The sequence below is a fragment of the Trachypithecus francoisi genome, unplaced genomic scaffold, assembly GCF_009764315.1.
Source record: "Trachypithecus francoisi isolate TF-2019V2 unplaced genomic scaffold, Tfra_2.0 Lachesis_group20, whole genome shotgun sequence".
Lineage (NCBI taxonomy): Eukaryota > Metazoa > Chordata > Mammalia > Primates > Cercopithecidae > Trachypithecus > Trachypithecus francoisi.
The window spans coordinates 14,885,493-14,899,416 of record NW_022681466.1 but is presented as its reverse complement, the minus strand read 5'-3'; the positions used below and the strand labels follow the sequence as shown (position 1 = coordinate 14,899,416).

The 13,924-nt window shown below is 54.2% G+C and overlaps 1 protein-coding gene across 3 annotated transcripts; it reads right to left on the bottom strand.

Annotated features, from left to right (window-relative positions):
• Window positions 1–1,121: 1,121 nt before the first annotated feature.
• Window positions 1,122–13,845, bottom strand: LOC117066850 (putative pleckstrin homology domain-containing family M member 1P). Of its 3 annotated transcripts, none has more exons than XM_033182651.1 (5): window positions 10,297–13,800; window positions 4,851–4,914; window positions 4,172–4,329; window positions 2,842–2,987; window positions 1,122–2,760 (listed from the first exon to the last, which is right to left on the bottom strand). In XM_033182651.1, the coding sequence occupies exons 1-4, from the start codon at window positions 10,425–10,427 to the stop codon at window positions 2,876–2,878; spliced, it is 465 nt and encodes a 154-aa protein (XP_033038542.1). In that variant the 5' UTR covers window positions 10,428–13,800; the 3' UTR covers window positions 1,122–2,760; window positions 2,842–2,875. The 3 variants fall into 3 exon arrangements, with proteins under 3 accessions (XP_033038542.1, XP_033038543.1, XP_033038541.1); XM_033182652.1 differs by having other exon boundaries at window positions 1,122–1,869; XM_033182650.1 differs by lacking the exons at window positions 1,122–2,760; window positions 2,842–2,987 and having other exon boundaries at window positions 3,459–4,329; window positions 10,297–13,845.
• Between the last annotated feature and the right edge of the window lie 79 nt (window positions 13,846–13,924).

The window sequence follows — 13,924 nt, the reverse complement described above, 5'->3', positions numbered from 1 at the left end:
CCGTCTTTGGTGCCCAACATGCTTAGAAAATAGTGACTGAAGAAATCTTCTCTCCCTCCCTACCTTTTACGTCCCTCCCCACCTGCAGCACAGCCAGGCAGCACTGGCAGTGGCCATGGTCTTTGGTGGGGTCAGGCTGGTATGATGCCCCACTCTGCTGCTTGGCAGCTGGTAGGCCTTGGGAGTTCTGCCTTATCTCTGCAGCTATCAATAGTAACACTCACTTCACTGGATTATTGGGAGAATTAAATGAGGTCCACTAAGCAGAGTTTACCACATGCCCAGCGCAGCTATTTTTTTTTTTTGAGACGGAGTCTGGCTCTGTCACCCAGGCTGGAGTGCAGTGGCACAATCTCGGCTCACTGGAACCTCCGTCTCTGGTTTAAGTGATTCTCCTGCTTCAGCTTCCTGAGTAGCTGGGATTACAGGCCCCTGCCATCATGCCCAGCTAATTTTTGTATTTTTGTACAGATGAGGTTTCACTATGTTGGCCAGGCTGGTCTTGAACTCCTGACCTCAAATGATCTGACTGCCTTGGCCTCCCAAAATGCTGGGATTACAGGCATGAGCCACCGCGCCCACCTATATCAGCTATTATGACACTTATGTGATGAGCTCTTGGGGGTTGGATTGAAATCTCCAAACCACCCCTCCTCCTTTAGGCAGAAGAGAAGGGGAAGTCACAGCTACTCGTGAGGCTGAGGCAAGAGAATTGCTTGAACCCAGGAGGTGGAGGTTGCAGTGAGTTGAGATCACGTCACTGCACGCCAGCCTGGGCAACAGAGTAACTCCATCTCAAAACAAACAAAAAAGTTGGGACATACCAGAATCACTGGGACACATTTAAAGCAGTGTGTAGAAAAAAAAAAAAAAGAAAAAAAGTTGGGGAGAAGGGGAAACAAGTGCCCTCAGAGGCACTTTGCTGAGGATGGAGAAGGGCTGAACCCATTGGCAGGGCAGAACCAGGTCACGTGCCGTGGCCCTCCACTGGGCCTCCCTTCCCCAGTTTCTCTTATCTTCTCTGGGCCTATCATCTGCTGTCCTTGGGGGAAGCTGCGGCAGCTAGATGGGCAGAGGATGCCAACTTGTAATCTGAAAGGGGACTTCAAGGACAGGAAATCTCAGATCTGAATGTTGTTTATTTCCATGTCATTTTACCGCAATCTGATTTCCCTGAGAATTAGTCTGTTTCCGAGGGCACCTTCGGGAAGAATCCTCACAGACCCAAGCCCTCCCCAGGCCAGTCTCCTGCCCACTCAGGGATGGGGCAATGAGGGCTCTGACGAGGCCAGGCTTGTGATGGAGAGTTAATGTGGGCCATGGCAGGTGCATAACCCAGCTCCCGGCTTAGGAGGCATTGGCATCTGGGCACGGGTGTGTGCCATGACCCGAAAAAGCTGTGCACAGCCTCCACTTGCCTGCCACTGCCGCTTCTGTTCTGCTGCACAGGCATCCAGCTCCAAGGCTGGGTGGGTGGCTCAGCAGCCGATCGCCCCCAGGGAGGGGTGAGGGTGGACTCATCTCTGACAGTGACAGGGGGATCTCCACCTGAGGCCTCAGACTCCAAGCTGAGCGCAGGTAAGACAGCTAGGACTGAGAGCCTGCTGGGTCCAGGAGAGGTGGAGGATGGCGACAGAGAGACCAGCAAACCCACATTTCCCCAAAGCCTGGAGGGTCTGAACATCGCTTTGAAAACAATTCCAGGCTCCCACCCCAGCCCCAAGGCCCCTTCAAAGGCAGTCCTGCTCCAGGGAAGTTCTTCAGTCTCCAGTGTCCTGGCTGGGCAAGTTCAGTGATGCTGTGGGAATTCATGGCTTTGTGAGGCCGTGGCTGCATCCACAGGGCAGCTCCCCTGCAAGCCCCGCACAGCTTAGGGGGAAGGACCGGGTCACTTCTCCATAGTGCAGGGCCAGGCTGCCTGCCATCTCTGGGGTCCTGCCTATCTGTGCCCTGGCAGGGGTCAGTCAGGCAGAGTGTGACCCCGGACACCCACCAAGGTGGGCCTGGAGCATCTGCAGCAGCGCCCCAGTCTATAGAGGAGTGAGGATCGGGGGTGGGCAAGACAGTGACCCTCCCTAAACCGAGGAGGGCTCAAAGTGCTGACAGTGCTGCTTTCCAGTCGCTTCTCCTTCTCCTAATGGGGCCAAGGCCCCGGGCTAGAGAAGAGCTAGGGGCTCTGACGCTGAGAAAGGGGTGGGCTCAGCTGGCGAGAGTGGGGAGTAAAGAGGAGACAGACGAAGTGGGGTCACCAGGACTGGCCCTCCCCTGCTGAGGGGGGTTTGGCACTGGCAATGAAGGCAAGGAAAGGCACCGGGTGGGCCCTGTCCCAGCAGTGGCCTGCCCGCCAGCCACCCACTGCCTCTAGGCTAGGCCTGAATGACTCCCGTGCATCCGCTGGGGGTGAGAATGTCCGGATTTCATGGGTGACTCACGTAGGGTAAGAATAAAAACATACTTTCTGTTGAAATATGAATGGGAAAAACCCACCTTATAAAACAAGACATTTTAATCAGGAATGTGGAATTGAAAATGCTTCCCAAGCCTCCTTTCCACAGTGTTTGGGCAGCCCTAACGGAGGTGCCGGGACGCTGGTGAGCCAGGGCCTGGTGAGTAAAAGACCCTGTCTGCCCAGAGACAGGGAGCATCTGGTGGTGGCCACGCCTCCTGCAGCAGAGGGGTGGTGAGGGGGCCAGGGGACATCAGAGGGACTTCCTGGGCTTTCTCTGGGAGGCCGGTGCTCTGGTCACATTGAGGGTCTTCCTGAAAAGGGGACACCGCTGTGATACGGTGAGTATCCTGGGCTGATGGCAAACCCAGCTGGGATGGCTGAGCTGCACTCACCCTCGGCCTTCAGAGCGGGGTCAGCAGATGGGCATCAGGCGAAAACATTCTGTTCCTGGTACTTGCGCCGGCGGGCACAGCGGGGGCAGCCCTTCTTCACCACAGCCTGGCGGCTCTGGTGGAAGACGGTCTTGCACTCGGCACACCTGGGGAGAGAGCAGCACGCCTGCTGGTGCCAGCTGGGCTGGAGATTGCCCTGTGGCCACGCTGGCCAGCACTTTTGACCAGAACCCACGATACGGCTGTGACGTACTGTGTAACCCATGCACGCACACTGTGCCTCTCCATTCCGGAACAGGAGATTCTCGAAACAGTGCTTACCGATATGTCACACAATGCACACTGATTTTCTCTGTACTATTGCAGTTTTTAATAAATCCTGCTTGAAATTCATTAAGGATTTATTGTATTTAAAAACATTTACTTATTTTTAAGACAGAGCCTCCCTCTGTTGCCCAGGCTAGAGTACAGTGGCATGAAATCGGCTCACTGCAACCTCTGCCTCCCAGATTCAAGTGATTCCCCTGCCTCAGCCTCCCAAGTAGCTGGGATTACAGGTGTCCACCACCACACCTGGCTTACTTTTGTGTTTTTAGTGGAGACGAGGTTTCACCATGTTGGCCAGGCTGGTCTCGAACTCCTGACCTCAAGGGATCCACCTGCCTTGGCCTCCCAAAGTGCTCGGATTACAGGCATGAGCCACCACGCCCGGCCAAGATGGTATAATTTTAAAAACTCAGCCCCAGGCCCATTCAGGGCTGAATCCCGGCCAGTGGACACCGACAGAAAAAGAACTAATGTTCCCAGTTCAGTTTTCCACTCCCACATGGGTTGCAGGAAGTCTGGACAAATTTTTCCATTGAGAGGTTGCTGATAATGAGCAATAACTGGGAACAAGAGTGATCATTTCAGCAACAGATGCAGTGGCAGTGGCAGGTACCACCCAGCAGGTGCCCACTTTGTGCCTGGTCTCATGCCAACAGTGCAGGGCAGTAACTCATACAATCCTCTTCAACCCATGCATACACTGTGGCTTCAGCAGGCTCCACTCAGAGAGCCGGCAGCCACCTCTGGGAAGACAGATGGTTCTGCAGAGGCAGAGGAGTCCTGGGAAAGCTTGTCTTGTCTCTTGAGCTGGACCGGAGCTGGCCATGACTGCCCAGGGCATGGGCTGTCCCAAACAACTGCACCGTCCCTTGGCACGGCACAAAGCCGATGTTCAACATGCTCCTGCCCATAAAGCGAGGACTGCTGCCCTGAGTGCTTGGGCCAGGCTGTGGGTGTGGGGAAGGGTGGGGCTGGGAGACGGCTGGCTGGGTGTGCCACATACCTGACTGTGGTGTCAAACTCAAAGGGGAAGATGATGTCGTGGTGCTGGCAGATCTGGCAGATGAAGCCGCGCTGGGTGCACAGGTCGCAGTGGTAGACATGCTGGGAGGCAAATTCGATCAGGGCCTTGAGGAATCCTTCATATACCCCATCTGCAATCTGCGGAGGGCAAGTAGGAATCCTTCATACACCCTGTCTGCGATCTGTGGGGGGCTGGTAAACTGAGGCCCCAGGCCTTCCAAGCACCTGCACTGAGGCGCCATGGCACCCTGCCTGGAGAACTTCTACCCCTAGTTTCCACGTGGGCAAGAAAAGAAAACCTCCCTGAGTCAGGCTGAGCAGTGCCAGCGTCCAGCCTGTGGGCACTGAGGTCACTCAGGGCTAATGGGACTCATAGATGAGACCCGACTCCATTGAACCCTCCCCCTGGGGAAAGGAATATTCCAAACTCTCTTCCTGTGATCCTGGGGTTGCTGGAGTGCTTGCTTATTCCAGGGTGCTGGGGGTATCCGTCCCTGCCCAGGAAGCTAGGGCAGCAGGGCAACCCACCCAGAGCTGCAGAAAAGCTGCAGACTGCTGTCTTCAGTAAACTACAGACACCCCCTCCCATCTTCCTTGCTGACTTCTCCGGGAACGAAGTCTTTCTGGAGGTCTGGGCGGGGGACGCAGAACACTCTCACCTGCTGGAGGTCAGCAACACTGAACCTATGCGGAGACTCCAAGAGATAATTCCTGTGGTTGAGCCTTCAAACAAAACACAAGTGATTCTTTAGAGCAGTTTCCAAGACCCGGGCCAACCTGTGTTGTTTGTTTTCATTCCCCTGGCGCTGCTCACCAGACAGACACCTGCCGCCTGGGCGGGGCAGGGGCTAGGAGCGTAATTCGGCCTGCCTGGGCTTGGGGCCTGGTCTTCAAGGTAACTAACTAGCTGGTGGGACCTTGGGCAAGTTACTCAACCTCTCTGAACCTTGGGTTTCCCTCTCTGGGAAATGGAGTTGTCTGGATTAAGTAACTTATTTAAAGCATTTGGCTTGGTGCCGAGCTCACAGTAAACACATAATTAATCATGAGGAGGATGGGTGCAGACACCTGGAACCTTAGACCCGGAACTGGGCTAAGAGCTTCATACGCATTCATTCATTTGATTCTCACAATAATCCTGTGAGGCTGGTACTATCACAATCCCAACTGAGAAGAGGAAATAGGTTAAAGCACTTGCCTGAGGTCACACAGCTAGTAGGCAGGAGAGCTGGAGTTTGAACATAAGGGCCTGGCTCCAGAGCCTGCACCCCTGTCTACCTGACAAATGCCTAGAGATGCAGGTTGTCATTATTGCCACCATTACATACCAGGGACAGTGCTGGGGACAGTAATGCACAGGATATGGCCTCTGCCCTCCTGTTTGGCCCCTGGTTTGGCTGAGGGACAGACATTAAAGTGTCTGGTTTCAGTGCTACACGAGAGCAACTGAGACGTGTCCTAAGTATAGCAGATCCCATTTCAGAGGTGGCGGGGACAGCAGAGAACAAGGGCTCAGCCGCCAATGCAGCTCTAGTTTCCACCACACCAATGGGAGGGATCCAGCGGGCCCCATCCTGATGGAGAGGAAACACCTGCAGAAGGTCCCCTGGTGCAAAACCTGCCTGGCCTGGCTGTGTGTGTTTGTGTGGGTACTGGTGGTGGGAGGTTACTCCAAGTCAGAGGATGCTTGGGAACCTGCCCCAAGATGCCCCAGACATCTGGGGACAGGATGGTGCCAGCCCTGGGTCTGGGCCTCCTGGGTGCAAGCTGTGGAGCATCTGGAATGGGGGCTTGGCCTTGTCCCAGCTGGTGGCCTCAGCTGTGGTCCAGGGGACCCCAATCCGGGGTAGAGACGGTGAGTCCCACCAAGCAGCCATATAGGCCAAGATGCCAACTGGCCCCTCAGTTTACCATGCTGGTGTCCCCAGTAAAATTCCTGCACTCTAGGAAGGGAAGCTGCCATTTGTCACCAAGAAAACATGGGACACAGCAGGCGGGGGGACACAGGTTGGCCCTGAGCTGGCAGGAGTGTGGGCTGATCTGGATGGAGAATTAGCTTTGCCATCCATCCTCTGACCATAGTCGTGGAAGCTCTGGGAGCCCCTGTGCCCTGGGCCTGTCACCCTCTCAGCAAGGACTTGCAACTGGCTTCTCCGCAGTGCTCAATCAAGGCCAGAGGGGAGAGGGTGCTGGCCCAGGGGTGAGACGCCACTTCCTCTCCTGGCCTCCAGGAAAGACACTCTCGTGCACTGGGGCACAGCCAGGCCTACTTGGGGCCTCAGTTTCTCCACCCACACAATGAGGAGAACTCTTTGTCCTCTGGCATGAGGCTGGGAAAGAGACCACAGGAATCTGGAGGGCTCTCTAGGAGAGAGGAAAATGAGGAGAGGTCAAATCTTAGCTCCTGGAACCGATGAAGTGATGGGGAAGGAGAGGGCCAGGCAAGGGCTGGAAGATCAGGGGGACATGGGTGGGGGCCTGGGTGCCACCTGCCTCCTGAGCCCTGGCTCCTCCTCTAACCACCGCTCCCTGGCTGTTGGGAGGGGCACCGAGGTATGGTGGGTGGACAGGGTGTGGGGCATTTCTGTGATGGCTTCCTCCCAAGGGCTGGAGAGGACACTCTCAGGGGCTTCTCTGGCTCTTGGAGTCAGGTCCTAGGTCTGCCGGAGAGAATCCGGCCAGGTAGCTGCCACTAGTGCAGGACAGCTCCTCCCTGACTTCCCGTCCCACATCCAAAACCTGCCCATGCCTCAGCTCTCTCCTCCTCTCAACCTTCCCTCTGGCTGACTTGGTCCAGGCCCAGCTCCCTGGTGTTAATTATTAACACCAGCTGCCACCCAGGGCTCTCCCCTTCACCAACTGCACTCTGCTGGGGCCAGAATGGTCTTTTTGTGTGTTTGTTTTGTTTTTGAGATGGAGTCTTGCTCTGTCTCCCAGCCTGGAGAGCAGTGGCATGATTTTGGCTCACTGCAAACTCTGCCTCCTGGGTTCAAGTGATTCTCCTGCCTCACCCTCCCTAGTAGCTGGGATTACAGGTGCCTGCCACCACGCCCGGCTAATTTTGTATTTTTAGTAGAGACGAGGTTTCGCTATGTTGGCCAGGCTGGCCTCAAACTCCTGACCTCAGGTGATCCACCCGCCTTGGCCTCCCAAAGTGCTGGGATTACAGGCGTGAGCCACCGTGCCTGGTCTTTTCAGAGTGGTCTTTTCTAAGCCGTTGATCAGAAGTGATAGCCCCGTGCTCAAAACCCTTCAATGGTTCCCCACAAGTAGCAGATCAAATCCCAAGGCCTTGAGGGCCCTTTGAGTTCTGGCCCCTGTACCCGAAGCCCAGCTGCCCAGAGCCCCTCAAGGGCGTCAGTGAGCTGTGCTCCGGCCAGCCTCTTGCTACCGGTCCCTTAGCCAGGAAAGCCAGGTTCTCCCCTGCCCTTTCTACTCTTTCCTCATTTTTCTAAACCCCAGTTCAACAGACACACAATGCTACTGGTGTTGTGGCAACATGTGTGTGTGGATGGAATGAGGTGCAGAAGCAGGTGGTGGTGGGCTCTGAGAAGGGCTGACTGAATGGTCTGCTTTATTCCCTTTCATAAATGCCCCTCACTTGAAACACTGATCTTTGTAAAGAAGAAAAACATGTTAGAAGAAAAAAGGAAAAGAACTCTGTGTGCCCTCAGCTCAGATGCCATCTCCTCTGGAAGCTCCTTTGGCCCCTGCCAAGGCTGGATAAGGTGCCCTCAGGGCACACACAATGCTAACCCAGGGCCATCTGTGGCCCAGACTCTGGGTCCCTCATGCAGCTCTCACCACTGTTTAGGAGGCCACAGGAATGGAGGAATCACTGGCCCATTTTATAGATGGGAAAGCTGGACCCAGAGAAGTGAAGCAACTTTCCTGAAGCACAGTGGGTGAGGGGCTCCCATATGGTTTCCCCTGCCCTATGCTGTTTCCATGGGACTTCCACAGGCATGGGAAGCAGGCTGGACACATAGCAGGAGTACAGCGCTGCTGCCCAGGGACAAAGCAGGAGGGCTAGGGAGAGAGACAGGGCTGCCCCTGGTGCCCGCAGAGACAGGTCAGTAAAGCCAATGAACAAACTCTCAGCAGGGTGGGGACGGGTGTATGGGGCTGGGGCCCACAACCCACCCCACAGGCACCTGGTCTACACAGGTCTGCAGGCCTGTGCAAGTACTTGGCTCCTTGACCAAGGAGGGTGATGAGGCCCCACCCGATCCCAGAGATTTCACCACCTGGTTAGGTGGGCAGGAGGACAGTCTCTCTGGACTCTCAGAGGTAGGGAGTGAGTCAGCGCTTGCCAAGAGGTGGAGACCCAGTCACCTTTGGATGCTTGGGATGGCCAGAGCCTTCAGGGGTGAAGCCTTCTAGGGTCTAGGGTCCCACATGGTAGGTCCCCAGAGGGCTTTCTGTTCTTTCAGGCCCTGCAGAGGAGACCAAGGCTCAGCTGGCAGCTGTGGGGCCAGATTCTCCTCTTTGCCTAGGGGAGAGCCCCCGTAGCACCCCTTGAGAGCCCCTGCTCGGGGCACACCCTGGCCTTGAGGAGGCCCGGCTCTGGAAGCACTGCAGCCAGGATGGAAGAGGCAGTCTTCAGAGAGGCGCTCTCTAGGCCAGCCCTGTGGTGAGGGAAGGCCAGACGGAGGAACCTGGAGGGGCTTGTGAGTGGTCCCTGCCCCCAGAAACCCAGAAGAGGTGGACTCAAAGCCCATGCTGGGCAGTAGGCACCGGCAGGCTTCTCCACATAAGGTCTGCCCTCCTGAGGGTGCTGGGAGAGCATAGCCCTGGGAAGACTATGGCCTGGGCTGTGACCTGAGGACTAGGAAGCATTTATGACAGGAATGGAGAGACCTGAGTCCCTGTTGAAGCCCAGCATCACATCCCATTCCTGAGCACCAAAGGCCCCAGGCCCTTGGTGAGAGAAGCTTCCTGAAGGGCATCCTGAGGGCCCTGCCCCAATCACGTCTTCTTTGGAGAATTTCAGGAGGGAAGCTGGCATGGGCCAGATGACTGGCTGGGACGGGGAAGAGGTGGGGACATCTGGCCCTCGCCTGCCTCTCGCCACACTCCCCACTTCCCTCCTCACCATAGCCAAAGTTCTCTCTGGGCTTTCCACCGACGGTGCCTTTGTTCATGGCCTGTGCGTGCTATTCCTTCTGTCTGCAACGCTGTTTCCCCCTTTGCTTCTCCTTTCTAATTCTTCCTAATTTTTCAGGTCTCACCTTAGAAGTCACTTCCTCCAGGAAGTCTTTTCTGCTTTGTCCTCCTCTCATCTGGGCTGGATGTCAAGCCTCTGTGGTTCCAGGACATCCTGCCTCTCACCCTCACCCCCAGATGCAGTTGCTGACTTCCCCACCTATCTCCCTCTCACCCTCACCCCCGGATGCAGTTGCTGACTTCCCCACCTATCTCCCTCTCACCCTCACCCCCGGATGCAGTTGCTGACTCCCCACCTATCTCCCTCTCACCCTCACCCCCGGATGCAGTTGCTGACTTCCCCACCTATCTCCCTCTCACCCTCACCCCCGGATGCAGTTGCTGACTTCCCCACCTATCTCCCTCTCACCCTCACCCCGGGATGCAGTTGCTGACTTCCCCACCTATCTCCCTCTCACCCTCACCCCGGGATGCAGTTGCTGACTTCCCCACCTATCTCCCTCTCACCCTCACCCCCAGATGCAGTTGCTGACTTTCCCACCAGTCTTCCCTGCCAGGCCAGAGGCTTCCGGTGGGTCGGCCCTGGCTCTGCCCTGCTCAGTGTTGGAGCCCACATGCCTCGCCAGGTGTGCAGTGCTTAGCATGTTCTCAGTCCATGTTTTTGAGTAAACAAATGGTTACATGAACAAAACCCCAAAATCACCCCCAAAAGATGTGATTATTTCCCAGGCCCAATGGGAAGCTCTCTGCCCAGGTTTCCTCCAGGTGGACGCCTTGCCCTGGGCCCTGCCCCTGTGTGTGTGTGCGTGTGCATGAGTGCCTGCATGTGTGTGCATATCTATGCATTTGTGTATACATGTGTGCACGCGTGTGTGTACATGTACATATATGTATGTGTGTTTATGTGCACACACACACATGCACGTAGAGGTTGCTTACCTCTTGCTGAGCTCCTTCAGGGCGCCGCTCCGGCACAGGCCCAGGTAATCCCCCAGGAGCTTCAGCTGCTCCCGGCTCCTGCCAATGAGGTGCATCCGCTCCACATGCTCGTACAGAGACGCGTTCACCATCTGCAGGTTGATGAGGGGCTGGGCCTGGATCTGTGTCAGAAACTTCAGGGCCTGTCTGCAGATCTGGGGGTACCACCAGGCATTGGGGATGGGAAGGAATGGCTGTTCAGTGAGCACTGCCCGGCCAGGTACCACATGACCTGCTCACTTACCTGAGAGGCTATCTTCATTTTACAGATGGGAAACGGAGGCTCAAGGAGATCAGGAGATTTGGCTAGGGTCACCCAGCTTGTAAATGGTACAGTCAAGCTCTGAACCCAGTTTATCTGACTCCCAAACCCGCTCTCCCTTTAATGGCAAGGGGCACTGCCCCCTCTCCAACCATGCTGAGATGAGGGAGGGACTGCTCTGGTAACACCCCCTCCCTCTGGGCCTCACAGATCCTTCCCACTCTTTCCTGTCCTCCTGGCCCCTACTTCCCCCCACTAAAGGAAACAGGCACTCCCCTCTGTGCCCTGACTCAGGAACCAGGTGACGGGCTGAGTCAGGCTCCAGCCACAGGAAGCTACAGATCAGACACAGCTCACCAACAGGCTTCCCTGAGCTCCCTCGGCTCACACCAGCAGCAACACCAGGGCTCCGTGTGCAGCTGAGTGATCCGTCTCAGTCTCTCCCGGCTGACAGGGTGTTGAAGGTTCTACCCTTGGCCCTGATCCTAATACCAACGCCAATAATCGAGCACCTACTATTTGCAAAACACTGGGCCAGAAACTTGACCACATTATCCCTTCATCCTCAGAACAACCTGTTAGGGAGGGTGTCCCTGTCCCCGTTTTCTAGATGAGGAAACAGAGGCTTAGAGGAGCTAACGTGGCTTATACAACCTGCCGGCAGAACCTGTCAGGTCTGAGCTGAGGTGTCATCTCTGAACACCAGGCTGCTGCACTAACCAGAAGGCCCTCCCCTGCAGTGGCCTCGCTGCATTATAAGGACGGAGGAGCCATTCTCCACAGCCAAAAAGTGCATAGTGGTTACAAGTCTGGCCCAGCTCAGATCTTTAACATCTTAACTAGTTTTTTCATTACATATTTTATTTCTGGTGGTTTTGTTTTTGATACTATTATAAATGATTATCTTATAAAATAGTAATTTGTTTGTTGATGTATAGAAATGAAATTGATTTATTTGACTGTCTTATCCAGCAACGTTTTCAGATTCTAATAAATTGTGTAGGCAAAAAAAAAAGTCTGGCTTCGGAGTCAGAACAGAATTGAATCCTGCCTCCACCACTTTATACCTATATGACCTGGTGAAGCTTATCCCGCTCTATGACTCAATTTTTTCATCTGTAAAATGGGGAAAATGAGAGCAACTAAGTCTCACTGGTTTGGGGCCTTTTCGTTCGCTGCTGCTGCTTTAGTGCTGAGGCCCGGCACTCGGCAGGATGTCAGCCCAGGACTAAGGCTTCTTTCTCATGGGATTATTTTGAATTCAGATTAAGAGGTATTCCAGGAGAGCTCCTGGCACAGGGCCTGGCAGGTGGCACATCCCCAGTAAATGTGAGCTGCTATCAGTTGCTGTGTGAGTGCCTGGTGTGGCCCTGTTGTCCCCTTGAGGGCTGGGGGACGAAACTGGCCTTCAGGAGACCTACCCCTGTATCTGGGGGCTGAGGGGACCTCTGACGTCTTGTCTCCCAGCTCCACCAGCATCTCTCACCTCCCCCAGCAATGGACAACCTCTTATTTTCCCATAGCCTGGGGCCCTGAGGTACCAGCCCCCCAACCCAGGGAGAGCCCAATGGCAAACTCCTGGTGACTTGGGTGACTTCTCTAACCCTAACTCAGTTCTTCCCATTACTTGGCCCCAGGCCTTGGGTGAGGCTCTGATGAAATAACACACAGGAATGTGTGCGGAACACTGCCAAGCACTGCGGATGGGCAGGGGCTTTGTGCTCCCCAGCGACTGTTCCTATCCTGTGGGAATGGAAGAGACAGACAGAGAGAAGCCTCACCCCTGGGCTGACATCCTGTCAGTGCCAGCCAGGCCTCAGCACAAGTGGGTCAGCCAGAACAGCAATGGTGAACAATAAGGCCCCAAACCCGTGGGACGGCCACTTTCTATCTTGAATTTCCCTGTCTTTCCTAGGCCAGCAATTTTTGAGAGGGAGAGCAAGCTGAGGATTTCCTGATCTCAGATATGCCTAGAGAAGGACTGTACTTTTCTAGTTAGAAAAGGAAGTGGCACAAGGATGAGGGCAGTGAATAAGGAGATGGCTCAATGGAAGTATCAGGGTCCTGTAAATACTGAACATGTTTTATGATCAAAGGGTTGTTTGCATTTTTTGGTGATTTTGAGGTTTAATTTCCTCTATATGGTTAAATATTTAACACTGAGAGCAGGGGTGGGGACAAGGCAAACAACAAAAAAATCAAAATGAAGCCAACTTCTGTGGGGTTTCCCCATTCCAGGGAGGTGGAGGCTGAGGTAGAACTGACTGAAAGAGTCACCTTCCCTGCACTATGATGAGGACACAGCCACACATCAGGACTACATAGCTGGCAGGCCCTGACTCTCCAGAGGAGCAAACAGCTTCTTCCTTGTGTTTCTGTGTCTGTCTTAAAAGAAATCTGTGCCTTGGAAGAAAACCAAATTTGCACCCCTTGAGGCAGACACTGACCAAGTGAATTAGGGAGATGGGTGGGTGAATAGGCAGGAGGTGTGATAGGCCCCAGGGAGAGAAAGGACACTGTTCTAACTGACAGGCACACACTGCCACACCTGCCCTCCCAACAGCCCCACCACAGACGCTGTTGTTAATCCTCCTTTTACCGATGAGGAAGCTGAAGCTAATTTGCTCATGGTAATATAGCTAGGAAAGTGGCTAAGTTCAGCTGGAGAAAAGGAAAATTCTGAAAGACTTTAGGGTACATCTTATTCAAAAGCATTTGGTGAACATAAAAAATTAGTATTATACCCAAGGTATAATATTAAGTGAACCAAGCTTCTTATAAAGCAGTATGAGTCCTGTCTGATCCCAACTTTATAAAAAATAGATGCATATGTCAATAAATGCACAGAAAAGGGTATACCCCAAAATGTTAATAATGGTGACCTCTGGGTTACGGCACAGAATTTTGATTGGTCTTTGGGCTTTTCTGTAATTTTAAAATGTTAAACAATAACCATGTATTCTCTTAATAATGGGGGGAGCCACAGAAAAAGTGCTTTTCAAACATGAAATAAATATGCCCATGCAGGGCCTGCAGGGGGGTGCAGTCATCTGGGCCTCATAGGGTTGGCAAAGGCAAGGATGACTGCTCCAAGGTATAGCCAGCTCGCTGGCCAGCCCATCTACCCATCCACCTACGTATTCACCCATCCACCCAGCCATATACCCACCGTCTACCCATCTACCCATTCACCTACCCATCTACCCATCTACCTACCCATCCACCTACCCACCAGCCCATCCACTCATCCACCTAACCATTTACCCATCTGCCTACCCAGGCACCCATCCACCTACCTATCCACCCATTCACCAATCTACCCAACTA

What these genes read in the sequence shown, in the direction of transcription:
- LOC117066850 (XM_033182650.1), bottom strand. Translation starts at nt 10,427, where the DNA reads ATGGTGAACGCGTCTCTGTACGAGCATGTGGAGCGGATGCACCTCATT. An exon ending in CTGAAGGAGCTCAGCAAGAG is followed by an intron (nt 4,915 to 10,296) that starts GTAAGCAACCTC and finishes TTTTGTTTGAAG; the next exon opens with GCTCAACCACAGGAATTATC. An exon ending in GTGTTGCTGACCTCCAGCAG is followed by an intron (nt 4,330 to 4,850) that starts GTGAGAGTGTTC and finishes TGCCCTCCGCAG; the next exon opens with ATTGCAGATGGGGTATATGA.